This window comes from Oncorhynchus mykiss, chromosome 16 (genome assembly GCF_013265735.2).
Source record: "Oncorhynchus mykiss isolate Arlee chromosome 16, USDA_OmykA_1.1, whole genome shotgun sequence".
Lineage (NCBI taxonomy): Eukaryota > Metazoa > Chordata > Actinopteri > Salmoniformes > Salmonidae > Oncorhynchus > Oncorhynchus mykiss.
The window spans coordinates 41,122,128-41,148,569 of NC_048580.1; the positions used below are offsets into that span (position 1 = coordinate 41,122,128).

Consider the following 26,442-nt stretch of genomic DNA (forward strand, 5'->3'; position numbering starts at 1 on the left):
CTCTTCATGAAATTGGAGGACTCACGCACACACACGCACTCAAACAACGTCGCAGCAGAAAGTTCTGGCAAACACACTGTCACTGGTGTGTGGTAGTCCATCCTCACGGGGACAGATGGACCAGTGTGCTCGACCGGGGACAGGCGCTGCGGGTCATGTCTCGATGACATCATCGGCGGGAACATTGCGCAAGGCAGGGAATCTGTCCCTTTAATCTACATCACAAAAATGTCACTTCAACTCTTATCCCCCCCCCCCATTTCTGCTCAATGTGTTCCTGCTAGAATTCTAGTAAGCCGAATTATGAACACATGAAACTTAAGCAGAATTGTAAACAAAAAACTAAAGCGGAAGTAATAAACACATTTTTAAAAAGCGGAATTATAAACACATTTTTAAAAAAGCGGAAGTAATAAACACATTTTAAAAAAGCGGAATTATAAACACATTTTTAAAAAAGCGGAAGTAATAAACACATTTTTTAAAAAGCGGAAGCAATAAACACATTTTAAAAAAGCGGAATTATAAATGCCTAAAACCAAAAAGATATTCCAAAGAAAAACAAAGAGAGGCCATATCTTTCTTCGTATGAGATAGGACTGTGTGTACCCGTCAGTTCTAATGTGCACGGGTCTTTCCAGAGCCCGTTGGTGTTCTAGGACGTTGGTCAGCAGACACCCGTTTGTTTGGCGTCAATATTTGTTGTTGGGGAACGCACCAAACCAACAAAAACATGTCCCAGTATTATAAACACCAGGGCATCAAACATGTTTGACTAATATCACTCAACCTCAGCTTTATGAATCCTCTGTTCTCGTTCTTTATCTCTCCAGTCCCCCCCCAACTTTAATCTCTTCTCTTTTCCAACAAACACAGTCTTCCTCCATCAGCTGCTTTAATGAGACGGCCTCCATCATCACAATGGCTCCTCTTCACTCTGGGGGGTGGAAAAAGTCATTAATTTATCAAATCAGGCCCTAGAGGCCCTAAATCAGCCCAGGCTCTGAGGCCACTTCCCCGGCTCTGGCTGGCAGAGCGGAGCATATATCCAGACAGCCGACCGGGCCGACAGAAAGGAGGAGAATCCCATCATCAAATCCAATCCCTGATATTAATTAGAGCCATAGAGAGGACATTATTGAGGCTTCTCATTGTGGAACCAGACAACAACAAAAACAGATAAGAGCCACACAGAGGGGACATATTGGCTGTCTGAAATAGCCTCCAATTTCCTGGCTAAAAGTAATACACTATATAGGGAATACGTTGTCATTTCGGACAGCTATCGAGTTCATAGTGTCGCATTGTGGAACCAGACAGAAAAGGCACACAGTCACTGGCTGCAACAGGATTGGCTGCCCCAGTGTTCTGTAGGAACTAGGAAGAGAAAGCTGCGCGCGCACGTGCGTGTGTGTGTGTTACCTCGACAGTGTGGCCCCTCGTCCCAGCCGTCAGTGCAGTCAGGGCTCCCATCACACAGCCTGCTCATGTGGATACAAACATCTGTCCCCAGACACTCAAACTCATTGGCCGGACACCGGGACACTCTGTGTGGACCTGTAACACAAAAACGCACAGCAGACAGACGCACACATTAGTCCGGGATCAAAATGTACCACAGGAACGAGTAAAAGTCGTAGGATGGCACCCTGCCAACACGACTACATTTACAAATATCAGCTTCAAAAAACACCCTCAAAACGAAATCAGGGACTTAAAAAAAACAAGCTCTGACTTTTATTCACTGATGTTTAAAAATGTTTTCAAAAGAGGAGAACATCTTTAAAAAGGGTCAATCAGAATGTCGTTTAGCCAGTCAGCTTCAGCCAGACCGCTATGGAGAAGTGTTCCGTGTTAAATAGGTCCTGCCAGGCTGTAGCCTCACCATTCACTGGCCGTGCTGCGATAAGTAGTGGACTGACGGCAGTCTATTAGGCAGGGCAGGGGTATCTAGCGGTTTGCGTTAGGCCATGAGCTGACCGTACAGAACAGCTCTGAATATTGCTTAAAGGTCGTTGTGTTGCCACGGCGCTGAGAGGATCTTAGAGCTCCTACCTAGGCTGCTAGCTTGGGATTGGACAATGTTTTTTTTTTTTGTTCTGCTCTTTAACAGAAAAAAAACATGTCAACGCACCTGTTCCCGCAAGCACACACGGTAAGTTAGAATTCAAAACCACATCCCTGACAACGAACGTTTAAAAACAAAACGCTTGTTAGATGGGACCAAAGTCCTGTGTACAGGGGAACACACTGAATAAATAACTCCATTTCAGACAGGAACCTTTTGACAAAGGAATATTGTATATTACAGTCAACAAATGGTAAATAATACCAAGTGGTCTCTCTCTCTCTCTTCCTCTCCAAAAGAAACTAGGATTTCTCATCTGTCTCTCTCTCTTTTTGCCCCCACCCCTCAATTGAATTTAATGGGCTTTATTGGAATGGGAAACACATGTTTACATTGCCAAAGCAAGTGAAATAGATCAAACAAAAGTTAAATAAACAATAAAAAATGTACAGTAATGTCACGTTCTGACCATCGTTCGTGTGTGTTTTCCTTGTTTTAGTGTTGGTCAGGACGTGAACTGGGTGGGCATTCTATGTTGGATGTCTTGTTTGTCTATTTCTATGTCCGGCCTGATATGGTTCTCAATCAGAGGCAGGTGTTAGTCATTGTCTCTGATTGGGAACCATATTTAGGTAGCCTGGGTTTCACTGTGTGTTTGTGGGTGATTGTCCTTAGTGTTAGTTTGCACCAGTTTAGGCTGTTTCGGTTTTTCATTACGTTTATTATTTTGCACTGTTTGTATTTGGATTCATGTTGCTATAGTCACAATAAACATGGATCGCAATCTACACGCCGCATTTTGGTCCGACTCTCCTTCACACCTAGAAGACCGTTACAGAATCACCCACCACAACAGGACCAAGCGGTGTGGTAATGGGCAAAGGAAAAAGCAGCAGCAGGAGCAGCGCGAGGAGGTATGGACATGGGAGGACGAATTAGACGGTAAAGGACCTTGGGCTCAGCCAGGAGAGTATCGCCGCCCCAAGGAAGAACGGGAGGCGGCGAAAGCGGAGAGGCGTTGGTACGAGGAGGCAGCGCGGCGTCGTGGATGGAAGCCCGGGAGTCAGCCCCAAAAATTTCTTGGGGGGGGGCTAACAGGGAGTATGGCTACGCCAGGTAGGAGACCTGAGCCAACTTCCTGTGGTTACCGGGGGGCTAGAGAGACCGGGCAGGCACCGTGTTATGCTGTGGAGCGCACGGTGTCCCCAGTGCGGGTGCACAGCCCGGTGCGGTACATTCCAGCTCCGCGTATCGGCCGGGCTAGAGTGGGCATCGAGCCAAGTGCCATGAAGCCGGCTCTACGCATCTGGTCTCCAGTGCGTCTCCTTGGGCCGGCTTACATGGCACCAGCCTTGCGCACGGTGTCCCCGGTTCGCCTGCATAGCCCAGTGCGGGCTATTCCACCTCGCCGCACTGGCAGGGCGACTGGGACCATTCAACCGGGTAAGGTTGGACAGGCTCGGTGCTCAAGAGCTCCAGTGCGCCTGCACGGCCCGGTCTATCCGTCACCACCTCCACACCCCAGCCCTCCGGTGGCAGCTCCCCGTACCAGGCTGTCTCTCCGGCCCATCCGTCCAGAGCCTTCCTCCTCTCCAGCGCTGCCGGAGCCTCCCGCCTGTCCGGCGCCTCTGCCGGAGCCTCCCGCCTGTCCGGCGCCTCTGCCGGAGCCTCCCGCCTGTCCGGCGCCTCTGCCGGAGCCTCCCGCCTGTCCGGCGCCTCTGCCGGAGCCTCCCGCCTGTCCGGCGCCTCTGCCGGAGCCTCCCGCCTGTCCGGCGCCTCTGCCGGAGCTTCCCGTCTGCCCGGCACCTCTGCCGGAGCTTCCCGTCTGCCCGGCGCCATCGGAGCTTCCCGTCTGCCCAACGCCGCCAGTGCCGCCCGTCTGCCCAGCGCCGCCAGTGCCGCCCGTCTGCCCAGCGCCGCCAGTGCCGCCCGTCTGCCCAGCGCCGCCAGTGCCGCCCGTCTGCCCAGCGCCGCCAGTGCCGCCCGTCTGCCCAGCGCCGCCAGTGCCGCCCGTCTGCCCAGCGCCGCCAGCGCCGCCCGTCTGCCCAGCGCCGCCAGCGCCGCCCGTCTGCCAGGAGCCGCCAGCGCCGCCCGTCTGCCAGGGGCCGCCAGTGCCGCCAGTCAGCCAGGGGCCGCCAGTGCCGCCAGTCAGCCAGGGGCCGCCAGTGCCGCCAGTCAGCCAGGTGCCGCCAGTCAGCCAGGGGCCGCCAGTGCCGCCAGTCAGCCAGGGGCCGCCAGTGCCGTCAGTCAGCCCAGCGCCAGCGCCGCCAGTCAACCAGGGGCCGCCAGAGCTGCCAGTCTGCAAGGAGCTACCAGTCTGCAAGGAGCCGCCAGAGCTGCCTGTCTGCAGGATGCCGCCAAAGCTGCTAGTCTGCAAGGAGCCGCCAGAGCTGCTAGTCTGCAAGGAGCCGCCAGAGCTGCTAGTCTGCAAGGAGCCGCCAGAGCTGCTAGTCTGCAAGGAGCAGCCAGGGCCGCCAGTCAGCATGGAGCAGCCAGGGCCGCCAGTCAGCATGGAGCAGCCAGGGCCGCCAGTCAGCATGGAGCAGCCAGGGCCGCCAGTCAGCATGGAGCAGCCAGGGCCGCCAGTCAGCATGGAGCAGCCAGGGCCGCCAGTCAGCATGGAGCAGCCAGTGCTGCCAGTCAGCATGGAGCAGCCAGATCTGCCAGTCGACCAGACTCTTCCAGATCTGCCAGTCGACCAGACTCTTCCAGATCTGCCAGTCGACCAGACTCTTCCAGATCTGCCAGTCGACCAGACTCTTCCAGATCTGCCAGTCGACCAGACTCTTCCAGATCTGCCAGTCGACCAGACTCTTCCAGATCTGCCAGTCGACCAGACTCTTCCAGATCTGCCAGTCGACCAGACTCTTCCAGATCTGCCAGTCGACCAGACTCTTCCAGATCTGCCAGTCGACCAGACTCTTCCAGATCTGCCAGTCGACCAGACTCTTCCAGATCTGCCAGTCGACCAGACTCTTCCAGATCTGCCAGTCGACCAGACTCTTCCAGATCTGCCAGTCGACCAGATCTGCCAGTCGATCAGACTCTTCCAGATCTGCCAGTCGACCAGACTCTTCCAGATCTGCCAGTCGACCAGACTCTTCCAGATCTGCCAGTCGACCAGACTCTTCCAGATCTGCCAGTCGACCAGACTCTTCCAGATCTGCCAGTCGACCAGACTCTTCCAGATCTGCCAGTCGACCAGACTCTTCCAGATCTGCCAGTCGGCCAGGATCTGCCAGAACCGCCAGCCGGCCAGGATCTGCCAGAACCGCCAGCCAGCCAGGATCTGCCGGATCTAACTACCTGCCTGAGCTTCCTCTCAGTGCTGTGCTACCCATCAGTCCCGAGCTACTTCTGTCCCGAGCTGCCCCTCTGTCTCGAGCTGACCCTCTGTCCCGAGCTGTCATTAAGAAGGGTCACCTATCTAGGGACGCTAAGGAGGTGGACTAAAACTGTTATGGAGTGGGGTCCACGTCCAGCGCCAGAGCCGCCACCGCGGACAGATGCCCACCCACACCCTCCCCCATAGGTTTAAGTTGTGCGTCCGGAGTCCGCACCTTGGAGGGGGGGTACTGTCACGTTCTGACCATCGTTCGTGTGTGTTTTCCTTGTTTTAGTGTTGGTCAGGACGTGAACTGGGTGGGCATTCTATGTTGGATGTCTTGTTTGTCTATTTCTATGTCCGGCCTGATATGGTTCTCAATCAGAGGCAGGTGTTAGTCATTGTCTCTGATTGGGAACCATATTTAGGTAGCCTGGGTTTCACTGTGTGTTTGTGGGTGATTGTCCTTAGTGTTAGTTTGCACCAGTTTAGGCTGTTTCGGTTTTCATTACGTTTATTATTTTGCACTGTTTGTATTTGGATTCATGTTGCTATAGTCACAATAAACATGGATCGCAATCTACACGCCGCATTTTGGTCCGACTCTCCTTCACACCTAGAAGACCGTTACAAGTAAACATTACAATCACAAAAGTTCCAGAAGAATGAAGACATTTCAAATGTCATATTATGTCTATATACACTGCTGTAATGATGCGCAAATAGTTCAAGTACAAAAGGGAAAATAAATAAACATAAATATAGGTTGTATTTACAGTGGTGTTTGTGCTTCACTGGTTGCCCTTTTCTTGTGGCAACAGGTCACAAATCTTGCTGTTGTGATGGCACACTGGTATTTCAACCAATAGATATGGGAGTTTATCAACATTGGATTTGTTTTTTTCAAATTCTTGTGGGTCTGTGTAATCTGAGGGAAATATGAGTCTCTGATATGGTCATACATTTGGCAGGAGGTCAGGAAGTGCAGCTCAGTTTCTACCTCATTTTGTGGACAGTGTGCACATAGCCTGTCTTCTCTTGAGAGCCAGGTCTGCCTACGACGGCCTTTCTCAATGCTCACTGAGTCTGAACATAGTCAAAAGATTTCCTCATTTTGGGTCAGTCACAGTGGTCAGGTATTCTGCCACTGTGTACTCTCTCTTTAAAGCTAAATAGCATTCTAGTTTGCTTAGTTTTTTTGTCAAATCTTTCCAATGTGTCAAGTAATTATCTTTTTGTTTTCTCATGATTTGGTTAGGTATATTTGTGTTGCTGTCCTGGAGCTCTGTGAGGTCTGTTTGTGTTCGTGAACAGAGCCCCAGGACCAGCTTGCTTTAGGGGGCTCTTCTCCAGGTTCATCTCTCGGTAGGTGATGTCTATCTTAACCCTTTTGGTATAGGGGGCAGCATTTTCACTTTTGGATGAATAGCATGCCCAGAGTGAACTGCCTCCTACTCTGTCCCAGATGCTAATATATGCATAGTATTATTAGTATTGGATAGAAAACACTGAAGTTTCTAAAACTGTTTGAATGATGTATGTGAGTATAACATAACTCATATGGCAGGTGAAAACCTGAGAAAAATCCAACCAGGAAGTGGGACATCTGAGGTTTGTAGTTTTTCAAAGCTTGGCCTACCGAATACACATTGAGATATGGATAAAGTTGCACTTCCTATGGCTTTCACTAGATGTCAACTGTCTTGTGGTCTGTGGTCTGGAAGAGTGCCTTGGTCTCATGACGCGCACTCCCGACAGAGTTACCTCTCGTTCCAGTGCTTTTCTTCAGACAAAGGAATTCTTCGGTTGGAACATTATTGATGTTTTATGTTAAAAACATCCTAAAGATTGATTCCATACATCGATTGACATATTTCTAAAGGACTGTAACGGAACTTTCTGTTTTTGTCTGGACGAAGTGCCTGCGCCTCATGAAGATGGATTACTGGGCTGAACACGCTAACAACAAGTGGCTATTTGGACATAAATGATGGACTTTATGGAACAAATCAGTCATTTATTGTCGAACTGGGATTCCTGGGAGTGCCTTCTGATGAAGATCATCAAAGTGAATATTTATGGTGTAATTTCTAATGTCTGTTGACTCAAATGGCGGATATTCCTCTGGCTGTTTTGGGTTCTGAGCGCCATTCTCAGATTATTATTTCCGTAAAGTTTTTTTGAAATCTGACACAGCGATTTCATTAAGGAGAAGTCTATATTTAATTCTGTGAATAACAGTTGTATCTTTTGTCAATGTTTATTATGAATATTTCTGCAATATCACCGGATGTTTTGGAATCAAAACATTACTGCACGTAACGCGCCAATGTAAACTGAGATTTTTGGATATAAATATGCACATTATCGAACAAAACATACATGTATTGTGTAACATGATGTCCTATGAGTGTCATCTGAAGAAGATCAAAGGTTAGTGATTCATTTGATCTATATTTCTGCATTTTGTGACTCGAGAGGAATCTGTACCAGAATCTGTGCAGAAGATCTAGGTGCTGCTGTATCCCCTCCTTGGTTGGGGACAGAAGCACCAGATCAGCAAACAGTAAACATTTGACTTCAGATTCTAGTAGGGTGAGGCCGACTGTTCTATTGCCCTCACCAATTCATTGATATACATTTTTTTTTCACCTTTATTTAACCAGGTAGGCAAGTTGAGAACAAGTTCTCATTTACAATTGCGACCTGGCCAAGATAAAGCAAAGCAGTTCAACACATACAACGACACAGAGTTACACATGGACTAAAACAAACATACAGTCAATAATACAGTATAAACAAGTCTAAATACGATGTGAGCAAATGAGGTGAGATAAGGGAGGTAAAGGCAAAAAAAAGGCCATGGTGGCAAAGTAAATACAATATAGCAAGTAAAACACTGGAATGGTAGATTTGCAATGGAAGAATGTGCAAAGTAGAAATAAAAATAATGGGGTGCAAAGGAGCAAAATAAATAAATAAATGAAATACAGTAGGGAAAGAGGTAGTTGTTAGGGCTAAATTATAGGTGGGCTATGTACAGGTGCAGTAATCTGTGATCTGTGTTGGAGAGGGTGGGGCTTAAGCTGCATCCCTGTGGAAAGAAATGTGTGTTTTATGCCAATTTAAACACACACTTGTTATTCGTGTACATGGATTTTATGTCGTACCCCCCCCCCCCCCCCCCCCCAACACCCCTTTCCATCAATTTGTATTGCAGAATCATGCTCATGCTAAATTGCAAATTGAGCCAAAATCTTTTTTTGAAATCAACAAAGCATGAGAAGACTTTGCCTTTGTTTTGGTTTGTTTGTCAATTAGGGTGTGCAGGGTGAATACATGGTCTGTCGTACAGTAATTTGGTAAAAAGCTGAGAATGATGTTAAAAGAGTTTAAGTATAGCCAATTGGAATTTGTGGTCTGTATATGTTACCATTTCATTTAGAATACCATCAACCCCACAGTCCTTTTTGGGTTGGTAGGGTTTATATTTGGTCCTGTAGAGAGAGAGAGAGAGCGAATGACAGAGGGAGCGAGAGAGCGTGAGACGAAAGAGAAAGCCTTGCCTCATGTGCAGGAGAAGAAGAAAACATTAGCTTTGGAGTGTCTTGCGAGGTTTGGATTTCATAAGAATAGTTGAAGGTTCTTAATGTGTTATTTTCTTGAGGTGAGGTCAAGTACAACCAGGCGTTTGAAGTTATAACAAAAACTAAACTAAATCATAGACTAGCCAAGCCGACTGCAGAGAGAAAGACCTGCATGGGGTAAAGTGGTATTATATGCTCCCCAATGTCTCCAAGGTAAATTCATTCTGAAGTCACAATGCAATAACAGATGCTTCTAAACAGATTATCTGTCATAGACAGTGGATAAAACACGCTACAAGTGCCCGAAGACATCACTGGTAGTCAGTTTGAAATGCATCCGTTTCCCATTTAGGAGCCTTTACGACATTCAGGGAGAGTCCTCAGTCTATCATACCTGCAGCCACCACATAAGGTAGTCACACTTCACAGTCACTGTGCCTCCACCACAGAAACGTCTACGCAGACTCCGCTCTACTTCAGTGTAGTACTACACCTGGCTCAGCACCAGTGCCGCAGGTACCAGAGCCTTTAGATAGAATGAAATACCTCAATAGTATTTGAATGTAGACGCAGTTCTACCACAGTAAACCACAGTAATGCGCCGGAACAGCAATGGAACAGCAAGTCGTCTTAGTTAGACATAATAAAATAGCTCAATATAAATCTCTTACAAGTAGATTAGCCACTCCAGGGGACACTGCCTCATACCCAGACCTCCCAACATCTTGTCCTCTCAAAGCTCCTGCTTTACATTCAATCAACTCTGAGCCTAGCCTTTTCACAATAGACTGCAGGATATGAAACAAACTAGCTAGCCCACAGAATGTCTCTGTTTGGCAACACTCCAAACCCGGTACGGGACACATTGTCGATTTACTGTTGTCCCAAACAGTCCATTGAAATCAAAAAGGAAAATAATGCCCTGGGGAAAAACTAGATATAGCGGGTAATAAGAATGCCAAAACCCTTTCTAAGCCCGAAAGGTCTGCGTAAGACCTAAGAGTTGCATGAGGAAAGTAAACAGAAAGGAAAAGGAGGAATTTAATAGCAGGGAGCGGGACACAAGACAACCATACCGGATTACACAGTGACTTTAAGATGAGGATAATAAATGGTGGCCTCTGGCCTGTCTGGGAAGTTGTTGGCCGTCTATCGAGTGACACAGACCAACTCTCCCACACCACACAGGCAACGGCTGCCGAGTGACTTCCTCCTTGATCTGTCAGTGGCACCGGTCAGCACATTGCTGTGCAGCACAGTCAAAGGGAGGCCAGCCTTGCCTTCCGCCACCTCGGGTCTCTAGAAAAACACAATTCTGGTTTGAAGCCAAGACCAGCATTTCCTACAACATTCTAACGATGAAAAATGGCTGAGTTCCTTATAACAACCCGGGATCAATTAACGTGAAGTGACCCCTGCAACTATTTTCTCTCTGAATGTTGCAAGGCTCATTCTTCCCAACGAACAACAGTTACAGATGAGAAAATTAGAACATTAGACAGGGGAGTGCAGTGTGATCCCTGCACAATAGACATTGGTTTTGTAATTCACAATCCACCTCTGTAACTAATTATTCCCCATTCCATTTCAACAGCATAAAGTTGTGCGTGTGCGCGGCAGCCGGATCCTTGGAGAGAGACAAAAAGGGTGCGTGTCAGAACAAGGTACGGAGCGTATTGGAGCAGTATGGAGGGCTACTGAGATAAATGACATCTCCAACACTCATGACTGCTCCCAATGAGGGATAATTACAGCAATCTAATGAACTCCCTGGTCTGATCACCTAATGGTGATGATACTAAATGGAAGGGGAGGGAATCCTCGCTGTTTCTTCAGGGATGTTAATGACTATGGCCTATAGAGCCAGTCTAAAGTGGGGATATCGGTTTCATTCCATGCAGGTCTTTGTTTCAGGTGTGAGATGAGACAAGGCGAAACTATACCTTCCCCGTAACCACCTCAGACTCTTTCACCTCCTTCTGTCACCTCAACCAACCCCTACTACCTCCCCCCCTACCCCTCGCCCCCCTTTCCCCAGCGAGTGTGGTTACATAAAGACCATAAATTGTGACCCCCCCCCGACCCCCCGTCGCGCTTTTGTCCTCGGTATAAAGGCCTGGGTTTCTTCCCGTCCTACAGGGGTCCGTGGCTCCACCGCCAGGCCTCTGACTCCCATTCAGACTGCTGTCAACTGTAATGAACATGTACCTCAGGCAGGGTCAAAGGCCTGGCTAGTGACTACACTGGAATCAGAGGCAACGTCCCAAATAGCACCCTACTCCCTATATAAAAAAAAAGACACTACATTTGACTGAAGTAGTGGACTATGAAAAGGAAATATGGTGCTATTTGAGATGCATCAACAGTGTACCGGACAGTAACTACTCAGTACAAACATATGCGTGGTCTGCCCTGCCTGACCCTACAGTACCAGACCTATAAACACAGCTCTCGTAGAGAGCTTACACACCGAGGACACATGCCTACCGGAACGAATGAAATCATCCGTGGTGCCAAATCCAGACATGTGGAGGTGACATTTAACTAATACGTCCAGTGATCACATGTCAGAGAGGGCAGAGGCTCCTGCAAAACACTTATAACTCTCCCGACAAAGTGATTGTTCATGTAAGCCCCATCTCAGACATAGTGTTTTCTACACAACATTCAATCCAATTCCATAAACTCTCTCCCAGACTCCCACCTCGTCTGAATTAATAAATAGCAGAACAGCATTTTATAAATGTTTCATATCTCCAGAGGTTGTTAGAAAAAGGCAGGATATCATGAGGATATCTCCACGAACATAATGTCAGACTTTTCTTTACAACTTCAGATACAACAAAACAGTCCCTTTGAATATCGCCTAAAATAGCACTGGGGGTGATAGTGGTGAGACAGCCAGCCAGGAAAAGGGAACAGAGGATGACTAACATGTTTGAAAGGTAAGGGAAAAAAACTAAAAACACAGCGCCAATTACACAAGAGGAAAGACTGAAGAAATTAGATTTGAGGACGAGAGAACAGAGGCTTGCTTGCTATGTCTAGATAGTCAGCATGGCTGTAGAGTGGAGAGAGAGATAGAGGGAGAGGCGAGGCAGAGGGAGAAGTGGGGGTGGGGGGGAAGAGAATGTGTGTGTGTGTGTGTGTCAAAAGATAGCACCAGAAGAGACAGAGGGAAGACAGAAGCGATGCCTGTCTGGCGTGAGAAAGCCCTGTATTCCCTGGCTACTGACAGGCCTTGGAGGGTGAAGAGGGCTCCGGAGCACCGGTCTGAGGGATTTACAGGGCTTTGCTCCTTCCTCTGTGGAAGTCTGTGTGTGTGTGTGTGTGTGTCTGGAAGCGTCTGCACCTGCTGCCCCTCCAACCTCTACAGCAGCCCCTGTTAACGGGACAATGAGCACGCACACACACACACGATGGGCAACTGGAGAGAACCTCCCCCTGCCTCGAACAGTACAAGACCATTTCTCTCTAAAGGGATTATTTTAGCTTTAGAATGCAAACCCACTTCCTGAATGCTGAATACTAGGCCGCGTCCCAAATCTCACCATATCCTCCATATAGTGCACTACTTTTCACCAGAGCCCTACAGGTCCTGGTCAAAGGTAGTGCACTAAATAGGGACCAGGGTGTCAATTGGGAGACGGTCCTAATCTGGTAATTTTCTGTTGTATAAAATATAATTTTCCCTTCGGATAAGCCATTCCCTGACACTCCTTTAGTTCACAGATGTTTCCTCCACTGGTGTCTCCATCCCTCCACCGTTTCTCCCCACCACCCCTACATCCCCACCACCCCTATATCCCCACCACCCTTACATCCCCACCACCCTTACATCCCCACCACCCTTACATCCCCACCACCCCTACATCCCCACCACCCCTACATCCCCACCACCCCTACATCCCCACCACCCTTACATCCCCACCACCCCTACATCCCCACCACCCTTACATCCCCACCACCCCTACATCCCCACCACCCCTACATCCCCACCCCTCCCACATCCACACCACTCCCACATCCACACCACTCCTAAATCCTCCACATCTCAGTCCTGTGTGGCTCAGCTGAATGTGGGTTCCGTTCCCATGGGGGACCAGTACAAACAAAATATGAAAATGTATGCACTCACAACTGTATATGGCCTCCACCCCTCTGCTCTTTCCCTCTTCCCAGGGGGAAGAGTCAGCCGATGCATGACAGACAGACGGCTCAGACAAACGGGGGCCACACACTGACAGACAAACACACACACACTGACACACACAGCCTCCAGTCGGGGCTCAAGGGCACAAGATGTACAGATAACCTTGATGTGTGGCCTTGCCGCCCGGGGCCTGGCTAGCTCGGGAAGCTGCAGCGAGCAGATAACTCAATCACCCAGCTCTCCTCGGAAGCTTCAGGCTACAGCATCCTCCATAACCATCCACCTCCAGTGTGTGTGTGTGTGTGTGTGTGTGTGTGTGTGTGTGTGTGTGTGTGTGTGGCTGTAATAATACCACAGTGTGGACACATCACTCCTCTCAGCATCTTTATCCTGTACAGGCATGGACCCATCAGCTGTCGTTGTCAATATTACATTCCATCTGTCCATGCTGTCATTCCAGAGGACTGGACCATAGTGTGTCCCCTGATGCTAAACTACAACAATTACGTAGTGATATAAGCAGAGTTGGAGCTTTCGAGGGGGTCAGCTAGGTGACTTTAGGGAGGTCGTGGTTGTCTTGGAGCATGGTGCCCCCATAGGAACAAGGAAGGGGTTGGTATACCAGAGGGCTAGAGTGCTTCAATAGAACTATAGGGAGCGGCTGGAAGTTAACAAGTGCTAATTGACCATAGTTTTCCAGCTCGTTTTCTCCCACTGACTGAATAGAAGCTGTTAACATACCTTCTGAATACAAAGGCAAAGCGATTTACATGATTCAAATGCATCTCGACCAGCCCATCTTGGACATTAGCATGCTAAATGGAGAACTGGGATTCTCAGCCTCTAACCCTATTACAGGGGCACTGGCTTACTGGTGGAGGGGTGCGTCACTTGAGTGGGTTGAGTCACTGATGTGATCTTCCTGTCTGGGTTGGCGCCCCACCTTGGGTGGTGCCATGGCAGAGATCTTTGTGGGCTATACTCGGCCTTGTCTCAGGATGGTAAGTTGGTGGTTGAAGATATCCCTCTAGTGGTGTGGGGACTGTGCTTTGGCAAAGTGGGTGGGGTTATATCCTTCCTGTTTGGCCCTGTCCGGGGGTATCATCGGATGGGGCCACAGTGTCTCCTGACCCCTACTGTCTCAGCCTCCAGTATTTATGCTGCAGTAATTTGTGTGTCGGGGGGCTAGGGTCAGTTTGTTATATCTGGAGTACTTCTCCTGTCTTATCCGGTGTCCTGTGTGAATTTAAGTATGCTCTCTCTAATTCTCTCTTTCGGAGGACCCGAGCCCTAGGGCCATGCCTCAGGACTACCTGGCATGATGACTCCTTGCTGTCCCCAGTCCACCTGGCCGTGCTGCTGCTCCAGTTTCAACTGTTCTGCCTGCGGCTATGGAATCCTGACATGCTACCTGTCCCAGACCATGCTGGTCATTTATGAACATTTGAACATCTTGGCCATGTTCTGTTATAATCTCCACCCGGCACAGCCAGAAGAGAACTGGCCCACCCCTCATAGCCTGGTCCCCCTCTAGGTTTCTTCCTAGGTTTTGGCCTTTCTAGGGAGTTTTTCCTAGCCAACGTGCTTCAACACCTGCATTGCTTGCTGTTTGAGGTTTTAGGCTGGGTTTCTGTACAGCACTTTGAGATATCAGCTGATGTACAAAGGGCTATACAAATACATTTGATTTGAAAAGGGCAGGGAGAAAGTTGAACACAGAATTGCGGGGAAGGGTAGTAAATTGTTGCATAAAGTGGCTTAGGTTGAATCGAGAGAGAGAGAGAGACTCATCTAAAGGAGAGAGAAAGTGCTTACTTACTACAGAGACCCATTCAAACATCTGGTCCCAGTTGCTGCATTTCTGCAACCAAACCACAATGAACGTGGCTCTGGCATCGCATCACAAAGCACCTAATTGCACACAGACTTACAGACGGTTTTGTCTTCCGGGTACTTTGCAGATCTCAAAACTAGCTGGAACCACCATTATGACATTGCAACTTGCATTGTAATAAAAAAAAATTAAAAGCCCGCCGTAGGGTTTATACCTGCAGTATGTGCCTCACGAACAACGGCAGAACAAACCAACGAATACATTTGAACAGCGCATTTGGTTCCATGTATAAAGCGCTTACAACAACAACAACAAAAAAGACGCCTCAGTCCTCAATTAGGAGTCGGTTGGATTTCATTCAGGCAAAATACTTTTGTAAGCGCATTCGCTTACTTTAGAAAATAACAGAATCCGGTCCTGTAAAATGTCCTAACCTCATAGTCCATTACACGACAGTATAAACACAACACAAAGAAACTGGACGAAAAGCATGGAAATAAATACGTTGGGAAATGCATGAGTGGGTACATGCTGACGGTGCATCGAGAGAGAGACAGGGGAGCAGACTGTAGTTTCACCCAGTGAATTTATGTTTGCTTTCTGATACTTTGCCTACCTGAAATAGATTCACTTCTTCTCTCAAAACACAAAGACATGCACTCAAAACACACCCACCTACCTTCCTACCCCACCTCACCAACCCTGGGTGTTTTAAGAAGTGCATAAAGTACGTGGATCCCTGGTTGATGCTTTGGTTTCGCTCTTCCTGTTCCTGTACTGTGCCATTAGAGGGGATTCCTGAGGTAAGACAGATCCGTTATGTAATGACCTGCTACAGACTTCAAGGAGACAACTTTGTACGCCCCCAGACACACAATCTCACCATCACAACAGATTCACTTATTGTACATTAGCTGAATAACATGCAGTTTAAATAACTTTTTAGACCCAGATTTTTTTTTTTAAAAGCCGTTAGAATCACAAAAAGGAAGAACACAGCGAGGAACATGACTCATTGTAGCTCAATCATGAAGGCTGGTGTCACTGTGGGCCACTTCCTGAGCCCTGGCTGAGCTGAAGGACACTTGGGGCGAAGTCTTGTGTTTCTAAGCAATAGGAAGCATGCAGTGTTGCACTGCATGGAGGGAGCCCACAGAGAGGGGTTTATAGGGTCACACCTGCAGACACAGGCCTGTACACGCAACAGGCTGATGGTTGTCTGGGAGCATCGACGCTCTGGGAGGGAGGAGGGGAGAAGGAAAGTGCGAGAGAAAGAGACCGAGACGGAGGGAGAAAGAGAGGGAGAGACAACAACAAAAAAAGGAGACAGAGAGAAAGAGGGGGGGGGGGGGGGTCCTGACTATGGGCCGTGTACCTGGCAACCCGCCAACCTTCTGCCCCCCCCCCCCCCCCCTAAAAACGGCCCCCAGGCCCCTAGACCATCAAGGTGACCGCTGACCCCCCGCTCCTCCTAAAAAGGCTATAAGCGAGAACGCTCTACAGTGACTCCCGGCATCAACAACCATCACCACTACTGTATGCCAGAGCCCCACGTTAGCTTACAACCTCTCGTTCCTGCCTCACTAGCTCCGTCTGCGTCAGATCTGGGTTTAGATGGTATTTGTTTTGCTACAAAACATAACTGTGCTTGATTGAGCTTACCCGGCACAATGGAACCAACAGAATAGTCCCAAATGTGTAAAGACGGCCCATCTGGCGAACAGACAGGCTCAATCAAAACTCTCAAAATGATTTGAAAGAAAGCAAATACTATTTGAACCGATGTCTGTCTGAGTCTGTGTCTTTACCCCCCTCAGGATGATTACAATGTAGGTAAATGGGGCTGCGTAATGACAGTGCAATAACGGCAATTACAACCCCAGACAGACAGATAGAGTGAGACAGACAGAACAGCAGTGGAGCACTGCTGTCTTCCTGCAGGTTTAGTTCCTGGGCGGGTTCCCAGGGTTGTAGATCAAAGCACAATGATCGTCACCAGACAAACCAACACGCTTTCCGTAAAAAAAAATCCCCCCTCCGCCTGCTATTAAGATGGCCTGCAGGTGAATTTATGGCGATGGGTTTTGCTGCAAGGACTATCATTTGGATTACTAGCGGTGGTATTTATCGAAAATGCGGCGCGCTAGGGCTTGCAGTTAAACACACAACCACTACGACTGATGTGTGGTTGTCCCGCCTAGCGATCTTCAAATGAACGCACAAACTGTCAGTCGCCCTGGATAAGAGCGTCTGCTAAATGACTCAACATGTGAAATTCATGATGGTTTTAGTTAACTAGTCGTTGCGTAAGGGTTAAGTGGGTTTAATGTTCAGCATGAGAGCTTGGATTCATATAGCCTGGTCCCAGATCTGTTTGTGCTGTATAGCCTACTCCTATATGACAATGACTACAGGAGTTGTCAAGACAACAAACAGATGTGGGGTCCAGGCTACTGGCTGTGTGTTGCTCAGGAGAGAGAGAGAGAGAGAGAGAGAGAGAGAGAGAGAGAGAGAGAGAGGAGAGAAAGTAGAGGGCAGGGGGTTCCTTGTTGCTTTATGTCTGTTCTTTCACAGTGAGTGGAGCGGCATTTTCCTGATGATATATTGACCTACTTAAAGAAATAAGCAAGGTCCACGTTGGCTGCCAGCTTCGCCTGCTCAGTCACAGCGTCTGATTTACAGTACAAATCACTGAGTACAGCACCAGGGGGATCCGGCAGAGCGGGAGATTGAACAACAGCCAGTCGACAGGAGATAGGCAGGGAGGGGAGAGAGAGAAAGAAGGGGGAAATAGAAGAATGATGGCATCTGATCTATGGATAGAAATATAGAACAGCAACAACAACAGGGGGGGGAGAGGGGCGGGGGGGGATACATACTAAGAGGGAGGGAGAGAGGGAAAGAAAAAAGATGAGAGAGAACAGACACCATAATTCTTCTATGGATAGAAAGATAGAACAACAACACGACAAGGGGGAGAGAGAGAGAGAGAAATAAGAAAAAGGGAACAAGAGAAAAATTGAGAAAGAGAAGTGTGTGTGTGAATTGAAAATACCTTGGGACACAATCTGCTAGTTAGTAATTAACTGAAACTGGTTATAATGCTGTAATTACAGTACTCTGATTCCCGACAACACACCCACTTGATTGTACTTTGGTCACGGGGGAGGCATGTCAAAACGAAACTATTGGGAAAGAGCAGGGAGTTGTGTTTACACCCCCTGACGTTTGAACTAAAAGCTCGGTGTAGAAAGCCAGATCTCTGTAAAGAGAGTGTCTGAGTGTGTTCGTAGAGAACTATTAACAGGCCGAGTTAAACCTTTGAATTCAGTAGGCAACTAAACGTTTCACTTTTGGAACAAAATAACGAACGCCTTGAACTCCTTAAACACAGATAAGTTTGTTAACCCCCATCTCCTTTACGTTGCGAGTCCAGTATGGACACCCTAGAGCCACTGCCCCCACAGAGCAACAGTCACTAGACAGGAGGTTGGTGCCATCATGCCCGATCCCTGCCACTCATTGTCATGTTTGGCTAGGACAACCACACCAATGGGAGTAGAGCACAAACAGATCTGGGACCAGGCTAACCAGTCATTCCTGGGTTGATACTCAGGAATAACTGTGTATTTTACTCCTTGTGTTACTGCGTGTTATTTTTTTTAACTCGTTGGGAAGGGCTCGTGAGCGAGCATTTCACGGTAAATTCTTCACCGGTCGTATTCGGCGCGCGTGACAAATACAATTTGATTTGAGTTATCTGTAGGCCGTCATTGTAAATAAGAATTTGTTCTCAACTGACCTGCCTAGTTAAATAAAAGGTTAATTATTATTTTTATTTTTTTTATCTGTCCTGTTCTATTGCTGTTCTGGCATCTCTACTGCTTTTTTTTTATTTTCCTGGAAAAGGCAACGACGGGATACAACAGAAGTCAACAGAGAAGGTTCAACTTGTCTAAGAGAGAGAAATCTACACAGACTGCTGAGTTGATGATATGTGGTTATATCTGTCCTGCTCTTCAGCCTAGTATGGGATTCTGGACAGCCCACTGACTGCCTCCACAGAGCCTAGTCACTCCTGGGTTGACATGTGGTTGACATGTGGTAATATCGGTCCTGTTTTGGGGCTCTGGGCCAGACCCTCAGTTACTCATCTCCATACGGTGTTGGAGTGTTTATCAAGAGAGAGAGAGAGAGGCCTCATTGTTTACAGCCTGTTAGGCAGAGTGTCTCTCACGCTGTTGGCTTTAAAGTAGGGAAGAGAATGGCCACGGCTGACCTGAACGCGGCTGTAGTACTCGGACCTGGGTTCAAATAGGATTTGAAAGATTGCACATACTGAATGCCTGCTTGAGGAGTGAAATGAATAGTAAAATACATGAAACTCCTGAAAGACTGAACTGCACCCCCCCCCCCCCCCCCCCCCCCCGCCCATAATCAGTTAGGCTACAAAGCAATTGGATGTAAGTGAAATGTCCATACCACTCATGTCATTTGCCCACATAGACAATGCAGTGTTTCATCTGACTGAAGAGGACTGTGTGGAGAGCAGCGTTTCAGCCACCGGGAGCCCATCAAGATCAGTTCGGGTCAATTAAACCCGTCACACAGTCACTCCTGTTCCTTCAGCCTCTGTTGAACTGAAAGGAAACTCCGGCACACCGGTGATCTTGATGTCTGCAGATTTCAAAATGGAGCTGTAGGGCCAACGCTTCTATTCAAATCTGTCTCGGCTCTGGCGTTTGAAATGACAATCAATGTGATACGTCTCGGAAGGGTCACACTCTATTTGGATAGTCCTGATAGTATGACCATCCGTAGAGCATCTACAGATGGCTCGTCAACAAACTAGCTGTCGATAAGCACCCGCTTCCTAAAGGTACGGTTACGTTCAGGGTTTAAAATAAGCGTAGAAGCGTTATTTCCGGGGTGGCGTTAGTGGCGTCATCTGTCAGAGCAGCTTATCGATGACTGCACATCTGTAAATAGCCCACTCAACTACCTCATCCCCATATTGTTTTTTTGTTTGTTGCTCTTTTGCACCCCAGTATCTCTACTTGCACATCATCATCTGCACATCTATCACTCCTGTGTTAGTGCTAAAACTGTAATTATTTCACCACTATGGCCTATTTATTGCCTTTACCTCCCTAATCTTTCTACATCTGCACACACTGTACATAGATTTTTCTATTGTGTTATTGACTGTACGTTTGTTTATTCCATGTGTAACTCTGTGTTGTTTGTGTCACACTGCTTTGCTTTATATTGGCTTGGTCACAGTTGTAAATGAGAACTTGTTCTCAACTGGCCTACCTGGTTAAATAAAAGGTGAAATATATATATTTTTTTAAGTATATAGTTGAAACGTTACTGATCTACAGATGGACTATCCAAAATAACGTGTCACCCTCGGAAGCTCTACATCAAAACAGATTGACTGTGCCTTGAGAAACCAGCCATTGTAGGGTTTTTTGGCATAGGATTTAATTCAACATTTTTTCCCAATAACTCAGTGAAAGTCAGAGGTAACAATAGCTTCATGTGCAAGCTGACCTTTCTCGAGTGGACTCGTCCATTAAAGAGGAGTCAGAGTGTTAGTTTGGCATGAAGGACGACGGAGAGGAGAGTGAAGGGGGTTGGAGACTAGACTGTCTAGGCAAGACAAGAAGGACAGGGAGTTGGTAGTGTGTGTGTGTATGTTTAGACTAGAGGAGAACCGGGGGTTAGGAGGAGTGTCAGTCAGGCAGGCTACACGTTATTAAAGACCCTGTTAGCTCTGGAGGAATGGAGAAACCGGCTGCTTTTCTTTTACACCCTTTTCCATTTAGGGGTTGAAATCAGACCTGGGTTCAACTAGTAAGCGTTTCCTTTCAAACGCTTCACTTCAAACACTAGATGGAACTATTCCATATTATTTTAGGAGTTGTCCATTGGTCCTTGACCAATGGGAGAGAGAAAGAGGAAGAAAGTGGAGAGTATTTTGCACTGTGACTTTCTAGTTAATCTCCAGACAACACATTTTAACTCAGACTGAGGCAACCAACATTTGTATAATTTTTTTTTTTTTTAAGTTGGCCTGAGCGTCCCATGTACTCATTGAACTGCCAGATATTGGCGATCTAGAGAGGGATATAGGATACAGCTTGTATCCAGATTAGCTTGTACGGTCTCGCCAACTTTTACTGGCCATTGTCACGCCAATGACCACAGGAGTTGGCAAGACAGCACAAACACATCTGGAACCAGGCTAGGATAGGCTACAAGAGAATTTGCCAGAGAACTTGTTGACCCATCCCTGGATGGGAGACACATTCAAGCTCAGAAACAATGATATGCAGCAACATAAAAGTTCCCTTTCTCAATTTTAACACCAACATTAATGTTTCATTTATCTATTAAGGCAACAGAAAATATTTATTGCACTATTTATGCATTTCATACATTTAGGATCCAAAAGGTCCATCTGTGAATACTTAAGTGTTTTTCTCCAGCAATAACAAACGACATCATTCTGGGTGTCAGCCACTTGTAGGGCCCAATAAAATCTGCATTGCAGGGAGAACGCGGACAGAATCACAGAATCCAGACATTAAAACCGAATTCAACAACATTCAAACATTTATTGAACTTCGTAACAAATCAACTAAATATTTTATACTTATTAGAAAATGCATTACTTGCCCAAGTTAATAATAAGACATGAACAAAAAATGCATCACTAATTCATATTTTCCTGTAACGTTCTGAAACGGCACAGGAATACCCCTGTCTGTGTGTTTGTGTTTAAAAAGATCATTTCACCTTTATTTAAATAGGCCATAGTAGCGAAGCAATTACAGTTTAGCAAGTTAACATTGGAGTGATAGATGAACAGATGATGATGTGCAAGTAGAAATACTGGTGTGCAAATTAGCAGAAAAGTAATTAAAAACAATTTGGGGATGAGGTAGGTAGATTGGGTGGGACATTTACAGATGGGCTATGTACAGCTGCAGCGATCGGTTAGCTGCTCAGATAGCTGATGTTTAAAGTTAGTGAGGGAAATATAGGACTCCAGCTTCAGCGAGTTTTGAAATTCGTTCCAGTCATTGGCAGCAGAGAACTGGAAGGAAAGGCGGCCAAAGGAGGTGTTGGCTTTGAGGACAACCAGTGAGATATACCTGCTGGACCGCGCCCTACGGGTGGGTGTTGTCATCGTGACCAGTGAGCTGAGATAAGGCGGAGCTTTACCTAGCATAGACTTATATATTACCTGGAGACAGTGGGTCTGGCAATGAATATGTAGCAAGGGCCAGCCGACTAGAGCATACAGGTCGCAGTGGTGGGTGGTATAACAGGCTTTGGTGACAAGACAGATGGCACTGTGATAGACTGCATCCAATATGTTGAGTAGTGTGTTGGAGGCTATTTTGTAAATGACATCGCCGAAGTCGAGGATCGGTAGGATGGTCAGTTTTACGAGGGTATGTTTGGCGGCGTGAGTGATGGAGGCTTTGTTGCAAAATAGGAAGCCGATTCTAGATTTAATTTTGGATTGCAGATGTTTAATATGAGTCTGGAAGGAGAGTTTACAGTCTAGCCAGACACCTAGGTATTTGTAGTTGTTCACATACATATATATATATATATATATACAGTGCCTTGCGAAAGTATTCGGCCCCCTTGAACTTTGCGACCTTTTGCCACATTTCAGGTTTCAAACATAAAGATATAAAACTGTATTTTTTTGTGAAGAATCAACAACAAGTGGGACACAATCGTGAAGTGGAACGACATTTATTGGATATTTCAAACTTTTTTAACAAATCAAAAACTGAAAAATTGGGCGTGCAAAATTATTCAGCCCCTTTACTTTCAGTGCAGCAAACTCTCTCCAGAAGTTCAGTGAGGATCTCTGAATGATCCAATGTTGACCTAAATGACTAATGATGATAAATACAATCCACCTGTGTGTAATCAAGTCTCCGTATAAATGCACCTGCACTGTGATAGTCTCAGAGGTCCGTTAAAAGCGCAGAGAGCATCATGAAGAACAAGGAACACACCAGGCAGGTCCGAGATACTGTTGTGAAGAAGTTTAAAGCCGGATTTGGATACAAAAAGATTTCCCAAGCTTTAAACATCCCAAGGAGCACTGTGCAAGCGATAATATTGAAATGGAAGGAGTATCAGACCACTGCAAATCTACCAAGACCTGGCCGTCCCTCTAAACGTTCAGCTCATACAAGGATAAGACTGATCAGAGATGCAGCCAAGAGGCCCATGATCACTCTGGATGAACTGCAGAGATCTACAGCTGAGGTGGGAGACTCTGTCCATAGGACAACAATCAGTCGTATATTGCACAAATCTGGCCTTTATGGAAGAGTGGCAAGAAGAAAGCCATTTCTTAAAGATATCCATAAAAAGTGTTGTTTAAAGTTTGCCACAAGCCACCTGGGAGACACACCAAACATGTGGAAGAAGGTGCTCTGGTCAGATGAAACCAAAACTGAACTTTTTGGCTACAATGCAAAATGTTATGTTTGGCGTAAAAGCAACACAGCTGAACACACCATCCCCACTGTCACACACGGTGGTGGCAGCATCATGGTTTGGGCCTGCTTTTCTTCAGCAGGGACAGGGAAGATGGTTAAAATTGATGGGAAGATGGATGGAGCCAAATACAGGACCATTCTGGAAGGAAACCTGATGGAGTCTGCAAAAGACCTGAGACTGGGACGGAGATTTGTCTTCCAACAAGACAATGATCCAGAACATAAAGCAAAATCTACAATGGAATGGTTCAAAAATAAACATATCCAGGTGTTAGAATGGCCAAGTCAAAGTCCAGACCTGAATCCAATCGAGAATCTGTGGAAAGAACTGAAAACTGCTGTTCACAAATGCTCTCCATCCAACCTCACTGAGCTCGAGCTGTTTTGCAAGGAGGAATGGGAAAAAAATTCAGTCTCTCGATGTGCAAAACTGATAGAGACATACCCCAAGCGACTTACAGCTGTAATCGCAGCAAAAGGTGGCGCTACAAAGTATTAACTTAAGGGGGCTGAATAATTTTGCACGCCCAATTTTTCAGTTTTTGATTTGTTAAAAAAGTTTCAAATATCCAATAAATGTCGTTCCACTTCATGATTGTGTCCCACTTGTTGTTGATTCTTCACAAAAAAATACAGTTTTATATCTTTATGTTTGAAGCCTGAAATGTGGCAAAAGGTCGCAAAGTTCAAGGGGGCCGAATACTTTCGCAAGGCACTGTATATATAGTCAGAACCGTCCAGAGTAGTGATGCAAACAATTCGAATTTTTGCAACCAGGAAATGGTGGCGCGATTTCTGCATATTCCACCTTTAAAGGGTAAATGCACCCAAAAATCAAAAGTGGTCACCTGATGTGGTTTGAGTATTGTTGTGGACTTAGAACATCCAATTTCCTTGTAAGAAATAAAACGTTTAAAAAATTAAAAATTGGGTGGAAAAGTGGAATATTGGAAAAAAACAGAGAAAACAGAATTTGGGGAAAAACTAAACGTAATCAGGTAAAAAATGTAACAGATTTTACAGAGCCCCAACTCGTCTGATGAGTCGTCGCCCTATGACGAGAGACGCATCGCAATTAGTCACCATTATAATCTCCTCCATACCATATACACTCACACCCATTACATAGTGAGTGTCTGGGTGCAGAGACGGAGAGGGTGGCTGTCATCTGTGACGGTCTTGCCTGAGGCCCGGCCTCTCAGAGAGACCACACAGATGAGATGAGGCCGAGTCTAGACACGAGCAGACATCCCTCTGAACAGCCAGACTAAACAACCGGACGTCGTTAGAGAGAGCCATTAACTCACTAGACTATAACTGCCCAACCGGGCCGGGCCAGACTGGGCAGTCGGACAGGGCAGTCTCTACACTGGTGTCCTTCAGACAGACGGAGAGGGCAGAACCTGACCCAATGTTACACTGTCTGAACAAGGCTTCATCTCTTTACTGCACTAATTAAAATGGTGACGTGAGCGCAAAGAAATGGCCACCGTGGTTTGTACTGGAGATCATCTGTGGATGAGCTGAATGGGAGGGAAGGTCAGTGGTGCTAAGAACAACATCTAAACGCAATGTCCTACAGGCTACAGCAGCCCTGAGGGCACCTCCACAGAGAGGTGGCCCTACAGAAGCTTTAGGGCCACCTTTCAAGGAGTTGTTAAACATAAGTGACTTGGGGGGGCTTGCCCTGCTCGCTGTTGGCTGTAGCGCAGCGTTTCTTAAAAGTATGAACCTGTTAAATGGCGGCTCGCGACAGAAATGTGTAATTATTTCATTAAATTACTGGAATTGATTTGGCCAAGTGCTCTCTGCTCAGCAGCGGTCTCTGCTCTAGTTTGGCAGCTGCGCGAGTGGGAGATGCCGCGGCTGCGCGAGTGGGAGATGCCGCGTGTGCGTCGCGGTTTACCAGATATTTTCTCTGCAGTTTTCTTGGAAGATCACACCGTGACCCACACTCTGCAGCACTGTGGTTCAAGCCACTGATTGGCTATTCCTCAACGCTGTCATGAAATGGACGCATGCCAGCCACAAGTTCTGACTGAGCTCAATCGTCTTGAAACGCAAATACAGCGACAAATTTTGTCTCTTTCATACAAACTTTGCGTTTTGTGCGGGGAAGTGCTTAGTAATGAGTCTCTCGAAACGAACAAAATTTATAAAACAACACGTCCTGACCAAACATCCAGGCACTACTGGACATGACAGTAAACCCAGGGAGTCATTTCAGAGCAGGGTAGAATGCTCCAGGAAACAGTGCTTGCTTCGAAATCGGAAAAGTCAGTCAACTAACAAGGCATTGTCGTCATTTTATAACAAGTGATGATAAGCAGAAATAAGGGAGTACTCCCTCTCATAGTAGTAGATGCGAGTTTCTCTTTCAAACAATCCCCTGGCCTTTTAACGTTACACAGCTAATAGCTAACGTTAGCCAAAGCAAGCTAACTAGCTCCTGATAGTGCAACCCTAAGACACGGTACAGAGGAAGATGAACAATGATCAGGCCTACTGTACATTTTACTGTAGAAATGATTGTTGAAAACAAGTCTAGGTTGGAACTGTTGCAAGTAATCATTTTTATTCTGAACTGGAATAAACTGATTGAAGCTAGATGTTTTCTGGGACAAACACTCACACAGTTCCTTGTTGCTCATCTGCAGCAGGAAGTGGTCTCCTGCTTGACTGAGAAAGCAGCAAGATGTTCTGATCCAGTTTGGCACCTCCTATGCGAGTCAGGGTTCTCAAGTACAGAAACAGTGTCGATGCTGAGTATGACCTCAGTGTTGGACTGTCAAAAACTGAGCCCAGAATAGACATGCTTGTTGAAAACTTCAACCAGCAACACACACCATTAGGACTGTGTGTGTGTGTGTGTGTGTGTGTGTGTGTGTGTGTGTGTGTGTGTGTGTGTGTGTGTGTGTGTGTGTGTGTGTGTTCT

At 46.8% G+C, this 26,442-nt stretch overlaps 1 protein-coding gene across 2 annotated transcripts in view; it reads right to left on the reverse strand.

The window, feature by feature from the left end:
• The window catches only part of LOC110491981 (low-density lipoprotein receptor-related protein 1), a 139,777-nt gene that overhangs the window by 83,566 nt on the left and 29,769 nt on the right, over positions 1 to 26,442 (reverse strand). For both annotated transcript variants that reach the window (XM_036946892.1, XM_036946893.1), the window contains exon 3: positions 1,423 to 1,557. In XM_036946892.1, coding sequence (XP_036802787.1) covers positions 1,423 to 1,557 — 135 coding nt within the window. The remainder of the gene's footprint in view (positions 1 to 1,422; positions 1,558 to 26,442) is intronic.